Raw genomic sequence first — 8,945 nt, 5'->3', positions numbered from 1 at the left:
TGTCGGTCTCACCGAACGATTAGATTAAAAGAGTCAATTAGTTTCAGATAGGATTACAGTATTAATGTACTAGGAGATCATAAACAATGAGTCTGTCTTACCGAACGATTAGATTAAAAGAGTTAATTTTGACTAGACGTTTGGCGCGGTTAGTAGATACTTGCCTTTTCACGCCGATGGTTGTGGTTTCGATTCCCACCCAGGACAGACATTTCTGTGCATGAACATGTCTGTTTGTCCTGAGTCTAAGTGTAATTTTCTGTATAAGTATGTATTTACAAAAGAAAAGTAGTATATGTAGTATATCAGTTGTCAGGTTTCCATAGCACGAGTTTTGTACTAGCTTAATTTGGGATCAGATGGCCGTGTGTGAAAAATGTCCCAGGACATTATTATTATTAGTTTCAAAGATTTAGAATTAGGATTACGTTGTTAATGTACCAGGAGAACATAAACAGTGAGACGGTCTCACCGAACGATTAGATTAAAAGAGTCAATTAGTTTCAGTTAGGATTACAGTGTTAATGTAGCAGGAGATCATAAACAGTGAGTCGGTCTCACCGAACGATTAGATTAAAAGAGTCAATTAGTTCCAGTTAGGATTACAGTGTTAATGTACCAGGAGATCATAAACAGTGAGTCGGTCTCACCGAACGATTAGATTAAAAGAGTTAATTTTGACGAGACGTTTGGCGCGGTTGGTAGATACTTGCCTTTTCACGCCGAAGGTTGTGGGTTCGATTCCCACCCAGGACAGACATTTGTGTGCATGAACATGTCTGTTTGTCCTGAGTCTAAGTGTAATTTTCTGTATAAGTATGTATTTACAAAAGAAAAGTAGTATATGTAGTATATCAGTTGTCTGGTTTCCATAGCACGAGTTTTGTACGAGCTTAATCTGGGATCAGATGGCCGTGTGTGAAAAATGTCCCAGGATATTATTATTATTAGTTTCAAAGATTTAGAATTAGGATTACGTTGTTAATGTACCAGGAGAACATAAACAGTGAGACGGTTTCACCGAACGATTAGATTAAAAGAGTCAATTAGTTTCAGTTAGGATTACAGTGTTAATGTACCAGGAGATCATAAACAGTGAGTCGGTCTCACCGAACGATTAGATTAAAAGAGTCAATTAGTTTCAGTAAGGATTACAGTGTTAATGTACCAGGAGATCATAAACAGTGAGACGGTTTCACCGAACGATTAGATTAAAAGAGTCAATTAGTTTCAGTTATGATTACAGTGTTAATGTACCAGGAGTTTTACAGTTTTAATCTAACCGTTCGGTAAGACCGACACACTGTTTATGATCTCCTGGTACATTAACACTGTAATCCTAACTGAAACTAATTGACTCTTTTAATCTATAATTGAATTATAATAATAATGTCCTCCAGACCGATTTCGGCTACGGCGGCCAATCTCAAGATTGATTAGCCAAATACGCAGGAGATATTATAGTGCACAAGTGTGTGCGCAAACACAGGTGCACTCCCTATTCCCTAACTCTCATAATCCGATGGGACGGCAATCCGATACCACCGGAAAGAGTTTAGGCGCAGGACCATCAGCTTTATGTGCTTTCCGAAGCACGGGAGTGTACTTATTTCCAACTTCCAGACTCCGGGCTGCTACTCAGAATTTTCTGACACACAAATTATGTTTAATATTATTGTAGTTTAATTAATATCGATACCACAGATAGCTATAAAAATTTTTTAATTAATACAAATCATAAAAATTCAATGTCATATCGTCTAAAGTAAAATCGGCATTAAATAATCCGATCATTGATAGTTAGATATCGTAATGTTATATAAATATGTATCATTAACTTAAAATTGCAATTTATAAACAGGAACTGGATATATCATTTAATGTACAAAGTTTAAATACAAAAATATGAAAGCTAATTTTGGTTTACCTCTTGAGGTAGTGATTATATTAATGGCGCCAAAATTGTAATTCAAAATGGCGTCATGACGTTTGTGTTTTTAAAATGCTAAGCATGTTTTTTTTTTTTTTTAATAAATACAAAAATTATTTTACCGTACAACATTATTGTTTTAAATTTTTAATCAATTGTTATTGGAGTCTTACATATCAGCGCGGCTTAATGCAAAAGTAACATCGGCATTGTAAGAGCTACCATTAACAAAAAAAAAAATATACAAACCTAAAGATTTGTTCCTTGGGGCGTGATTATCATTTTAAAAACAGGTACGTTATATATGTATGCATATAAATATGTTATTTCATTTAAATAGAAAATAACTAGTGTATTAAAGCCACAAGAGTAGACAAAGGCAAATTAACAACCGACATTGAATTGGCGCGATATCATTGGTCGAGATTTTGAGTTATCTGTGATATTCATTATGGATTTGCGAAAAAATTGCGTTTTATTCGAGAAAGTAGTTAAACTGAGCTGTTAGCGACTATCACGGGATATGGAAATATAAAGTTAGTTTATATTTACTCCTACGATTGGAATATACTATATTAAAATAAATACTATATTTTCAATTATAAAGATTTATAACCTTTTACTGTTGCGATTTCTGTTTCTCTTTTTTAATTTCGAATAGGAAGGCTAATGTAATTTTGGTGGTAATTCTCCACCGCGTCATTGGCGTTTTAAGAAATATTAACCATCATTTATATTGTCAATGTGCCACCAACATTGGGAACCAAGATGTAATATCCATTGTGTATGTACGTTATTTCATAAACCTAGTTATATAATTGTTTAATATTAACTAGAAATTGGATGTATTATATTGTCATATATATATAAGCCTTTATATATTGCAATATTATTTATACATAAGCATAGACGTTTTGCATGTATGTTATATACGTAATAAAAACTCTGACACTGATTAATTAACTGACTGAATAAAAATGAGTTATGAGTGAAAATTTGCTCGATCACGTATGATGCTTTATTAAAAATTTGTCCGCTAGTGTTAAATATATGAAAGTTTATATGGATGGTCCACATTTTTTTTATACAGTGTTGCCAACTTGGGGGTTTTACCCCTAAATAAGGCTATGTCAGATGAAATCAAATAGGATATTTTCAGGTTAGACATTTTTTAGGAGGAACATTTTTTAAAGAAATTTTCTCCGGGGATTAACTCTTCAGCTTCATTTAATTGAGTATATTTCAAGTTTACTAATGCTACTTGCAGTACTTGATTTGCTTTTTTTTAACATCATATTATAAATGTATTTTGTATTTATTTCAATTCATCCGTCAGGAGGATGCTTCTAAGAGGTTGGCAACACTGTTTTTATGTAACATAAAAATACTATCATCGTTTGTCGTTTTTTGTAATTTAATCCGCAAGGCGAAACGCCCCCCACGCAATCATGAAGTGAACACGACAAGAAAACTGGTTACAGATACAATTAATATATTTAATTTATCTAGAATATTCTAGAGAGATCTCGAATTTTACATTGGAGCCGTGTTCTATAGAATTCATGGTATGTACGGGAAGGTTTGCGTGACCCGGCCGATGGCTCTGTAACAAAACAATTTCGTTAATATATAAAAATGGCTGTTTGTGTATCTGTTTGTGATTAATAGAGTTCGGACCGTTTGAATCACCATTATAGTTGAAATTTAGATGAATGTCTCATGGATGATTTTATAATATCCACTTCGTTGTAACGCCGCTAGATGGCGCTGTACCACATTAACAGCCACCTTCCGGGTTTTGCTAGTAAAGTACAAAAGTGTCTGTTGGTCGAAGATATCTCTTCTTAAGAACAAAACTTATTCCAACATGATTCAAAACAGTTACAGTATATAAATGTCCCACAGCTGGGCTAAAACCTCTCCTTCTCAGGAGAAGGTTTGAGCTTATTCCACAACCTGCTTCGATGCATGGATTTCCTTCACCGAACACTTATAAATTAAATGTGTGAAAGTCAGTGGAGCTAGCAATCTCGGATACCAACACTGAGCTGACGATATACTTTATTGGCTCAACAATTCAACTGTAATTAGAAGTTATCGTTGGGTTCGTTGAGAGGTACCTGGTCCCCAGCCCCGCCGTGAACAGCAGCCGGCGGCCCCGCACGAGGTACTCCGGACAGCGGGCGAACCTGAACAGCACGGAGGCCCCCTCGCCCGCCTTCAGCACGTTGTTCGGAGACATTATACCCTAAAGCGAAAAATATATCCGTGGTCAGCGATGAGATGAGCAACCCGATGGTAAGTGGTCACCACCGCCCATAGACATTGACACCGCAATAAATATTAACCATCGCTTACATCACCAATGCGTCACCAACCTTGGGAACTAAGATGTTATGTCCCTCGTGCCTGTAGTTACACTGTTTTACTCACCAACAACAATGCTATTGCTGTTTGGTGGCAGAATATATTATAAGTGTGTGTGGTAACTGGTGGTAAGGGCATTGTGCAAACCCGCCTGGGTAGGTACCACCCACTTATCAGATATTTTACCGCTAAACAGGAATATAACATAAAAAAATAAATATCATTATCATACTTAAGTATTTTACGCAACACCACAAATTATACCAAAATTAAACTATTTAATTCCATTCCGCCAAGTGAGTTTGATGTATGTATTCGTTACCTCGATAATGGCCGTCTGACGCACGTTCCCGACATGCACAGAGGACTGGAACCCTGGGTAGATGGCCGTGGAGTGTCTCAGGACATGCACGGATGCCTGTTACATTCAATCAAATTTAATTCATGACCGCATTACATATTATATTGCACAGTCTGTGCTAATATTGCTAGCATATAAAAAAACAGCCGAGATGATCCAGGCACCACTGAATTTTCATGTACTTAATTAGTGATTATAAGTCATCTCGTACTTTACGATGAAGGAAAACATCGTGAGGAAACCTGCATGTGTCTAATTTCACTGAAATTCTGCCACATGTGTATTTACCAAACCGCACTGGAGCAGCGTGGTGGAATAAGCTCCAAACCTTCTCCTCAAAAAAGGGAGAGGAGGCCTTTAGCCCAGCAGTAGGACATTCACGTGCTGTTACGGATAAAAAACACACACACACACAATGTGCTGTGCAAACATATACAAGTCTATAGTCGATTCCAATAGCAAGTAGAGTATATAAGCCACTTTGACCTTGAAATTTGGTCGAAATCTTAATATTCTGTGGTATTGACTATGGATTCGCGAAAAATTTAGCGTTTTGGTTATCTGTGAAGTTGTTATCGGAACTTTGTAAGTAAAACTAAAGTGTATATAAGTAGTTAAGTGTGACAGTGTCGTGTTATATATAGAGATATATTGATCGAGAAGTGTTTGTGGTGTACAATACAGCAGAGCTGGTAGCGAATCGCGTGGAATCGCATATCTAAGGTTTGCTAATCTTTTAAAAACGAGTAGAGTTTTCTGCTCACCTGAAAGTATATACAGCGTCTAGGGTCGTTTGGGTCTTCGAGGAACACCAGGTCGTCACACACGCACTTGTCCTGCGTGTCGCTCGACACGTGCGCGTCGCTGTACTTGCTCCCGTCGTCCGACACGTACACGTTCGTGCACTTCGTGTCCGAAGTCTTCGTGAGGCTGTTCTTCACGTTGGCGATGTCCTGGAGGATATTCTTGTTCTGTCTTCTCGCGTTCTTTTGATTCTTCTCCGAAGCTTGCGACGAGTGGACTAGTTCTGATAGTCCCGCGGCGTAGCCCCCCGGCCGCGCTAGCAGCAACATGCCCTGCCGCAGTCCCGGCGGAAAGCGCCCCAGGCCCAGCGACGCCGACTGTCCCGCGCGCACGCTGCCGCACGGGACGCGGTTGCGGTATATCGTGCGCACGGATATCTCCGCGAACTCGCCGGACTCCAGAGGTCCTGGGGGAGGGGTGTTAAATATACGTCGCTCTATTCATCTCAAAACTAACAGAACGCAACGCACCTATGATAATTTCGTCGCCCTCGTAGAGTCGCCCTCGCGCGAGCAGTCCCCCCACGACGGGCCCCGTCGAGTACCCTACGTGGAAAATTTCGTCTATTTGAAACTCGCACGCCTCCTGTAAAGTGACATAAATTATAACATTTATAATTTAATAAAAAGGATACTAGTCAACTGCGCAACATATGGTTCACTCAAGTCCTCGGGGCGGTGCAGGTCGCGGCGCGGAGCCAGCGCCAGCAGGCACGCGTGCAGCGCGTTGAGGCCGGCGCCGCGCACGCAGCTTACCGGGAACACGGCCACCCTGCCGGCCGACACTACTGTGATTTGCGTTCAACTATACATATATATCTGATCCGAAACTAAGCAGAGCTTGTACTATGGCAACCAGACAACTGATATACTATTGTATAGACAATTACACACAGACTCAGGAAAAACAGACATGTTAATGCACACAATTGTCTGTCCTGAGTGGGAACCGAACTCACAACCTTTGGCGTGAAAGGCAAGTATCTAGCAAGGGTGGTTGGCGTAGCTATAGACAATACTATTACCATTACCAATAGTATGGAACTCGTCTTAAGGTCATACATAAGAGTTCACCCAGAAACACTTCGGGTTAAATAAAGGCCTGTGAAGCTACTCACTCCTCATCCTTTTTGATTTCCTCGTCTAGATTGTCTATGTTGTCCAGTATCGACTTTTGCGGCGCAACGCAGTTCCTTGCCATATTCTCGTCAGTTATTAACAGCGGTTTCTGTAATAATACCAATATATACCATTACTTTAAATTTAAATAAATCTATAAATTATACAGCATCCCTGATTTATCATCTCGTGCTCCTTGAAGAACATCGCGAGGAAACCTGCATATTTCCAATTACAATATATACTAATATTATAAATGGGAAAGTAAATTCCCCCCCCCCCCCCGACTTCTCTTTATGTTAAATGTGTGCAATTGGGCCACCTGATGGTAAGTGGTCACCATCACCCAAAAGCATTGATGTAAGAAATAATAACCTAGTTTATAAGCTAGTCTTTATAGATGCTTTTTAAAATAAAATCACTGACCTTATTAGCGGGTTCCAACAATTGAGTCAGCCTCGCTACAACAGCATTGATGTTGCTAACCAGTTCACATTTGTTGATGACTGCGAAGAACGGCATGTCCAAAGCCAGCAGAAGACCGATGTGTTCTTCTGTGATGCGAGTTATACCGGCTGTTGCCGAAATCTAGAAATAAAAAAAAAACTTTATAGTACAAGTTGATAATATGACTACAGTGCCATCTATAATATTATCTTGTAGCTGAATTAAAAAACTTACAGCCACTGGGTCGCTGTGACCCTGGCCCCTCGGGCCAAAAATTAAAGACACGACAGGTTAGGGAGCAACCCCGCGGCCCGTACCCAGACTGGCCTAGGCCAGTTAGGAGGAACCAACTCTCTCTCTCTTAAAAAAACTTTCATTAATAAGACGTATTGCTCGATAAGGGTTTATAAATATGATAAAAAATTGTGTTTAAACTCTTACATAGTTTAATTGTAGCAAAAGAGTTTAGTTTTTTGCCGATTATTTTTAGTAGGATCTACAGTTTGAGCCGGTGTTAGGTTTATATATTATTACCTGAATAAATTATTTTGATTTTGAGCTGTTTGTAAAAATGTATGGGAACACGTATGGGAACTAGTAATAAATAAACATACTTACAACGAGCATGGCGTAGTGCGGGGAGTAACCCGTGAGCCCGTGGAGCGTGGTGCGTTGGTACTTGCTGTGGCCCGCCAGGTTCAGGAAAGACACCAGCTTGGCGCTCCTCTCTCCGATGCGCTCCGCTGTCATCAGCTCGGAACAACCGTAGTTGACGACATTACCCTGATTATATGAATGTAATACATTATATGACTTTCATTTTAGGTATAAGTAATACCGGGTAGTGTTGCATGTCGATAGTCCATTATCGATAAAATCGATAGTTTTGGACTATCGATAATCAATGATTTTTCGATAGTATTGACGTATTGATTTTTTGGCGAGCCGGTTGGCGTGGTTGGTAGTTACTTGCCTTTCATGCCAAAGGTCGTGGGTTCGATTCCCACCCAGGACAGAAATTTGTGTGCATGAACATGTCTGTTTGTCCTGAGTCTGGGTGTAATTATCTATATAAGTATGTATTTACAAAAGAAAAGTAGTATATGTAGTATATCAGTTGTCTGGTTTCCATAACACAAGCTCTGCTTAATTTGAGATCAGATGACCGTGTGTGAATAATGTCCAATATTATTATTATTATTATTTCTATTTAACTTTTAAAGTTTCTCTTCTTTCGAAGAGCTTAAACCGAAAACGCGGGCTGCAGCCAAGCGTTAAGGAGTGTTGCTTATATTAAAAACGTTGATGATAAAGTGGATGATGATATAAACTTTCGGGTGATACGGCAGGTGTTAAGGATTATGGCTTTTTGAAGTATATGGAGGATCAGTGACGTCACGAACGGCGGTGTCAGCTGATTCGACTCCTAGTTTTTTTGTTGATAATAAAATATTTTAGTAGTTTCCGATATAATCAATCCGTATTACTAGATTACTTCAGTATCAGTTTATAGTATTCTTTTTTTTTTTTTTTATATTCGCCGGGAGGGCAAATGACTCTACTCCACCTGATGGTAAGTGGTAGTAGAGTCCAAACGCGACGACGGCCAGTACAGACGGGAAAAACGTTCTGCACTAGCCGCCTTCGCCTTGCCGGCCCGCAAGATGCCTCTTCACGCCTCGTTTGAAGGAACCCGGGTTGTAAGAGGAGGGGAACACGTGAGCTGGTAAGGAATTCCATTTTTTGGAAGTGCGACAAAGAAAGGAGTTGCCAAATTTCTTTGTACGCGATGGAATTGATGTCACAGTTAGGCGGTGACATCGAGAACCAGCTCGCGTGGACTTAAGAAGGAAGGGGGAAGCAGGGATTAGAGAGAATAATTCCTCAGAGCACTCGCCGTGATACAGTCGATAGAAAG

General features: G+C 39.5%; 1 protein-coding gene across 1 annotated transcript in view; it reads right to left on the bottom strand.

Annotated features, from left to right (window-relative positions):
- Positions 1–5,664: 5,664 nt before the first annotated feature.
- The window catches only part of LOC126778983 (GTP-binding protein 2-like), a 32,762-nt gene continuing 29,481 nt past the window's right edge, over positions 5,665–8,945 (bottom strand). The window contains exons 2-6 of the mRNA XM_050502731.1: positions 7,646–7,810; positions 7,007–7,168; positions 6,580–6,689; positions 5,933–6,233; positions 5,665–5,868 (exon numbers count right to left, since the gene is read on the bottom strand). Coding sequence (XP_050358688.1) covers positions 6,074–6,233; positions 6,580–6,689; positions 7,007–7,168; positions 7,646–7,810 — 597 coding nt within the window. The 3' untranslated portion in view covers positions 5,665–5,868; positions 5,933–6,073. The remainder of the gene's footprint in view (positions 5,869–5,932; positions 6,234–6,579; positions 6,690–7,006; positions 7,169–7,645; positions 7,811–8,945) is intronic.

The sequence above is a fragment of the Nymphalis io genome, chromosome 28 (assembly GCF_905147045.1).
Source record: "Nymphalis io chromosome 28, ilAglIoxx1.1, whole genome shotgun sequence".
Lineage (NCBI taxonomy): Eukaryota > Metazoa > Arthropoda > Insecta > Lepidoptera > Nymphalidae > Nymphalis > Nymphalis io.
This window is presented reverse-complemented; position numbering and strand designations above follow the sequence as displayed.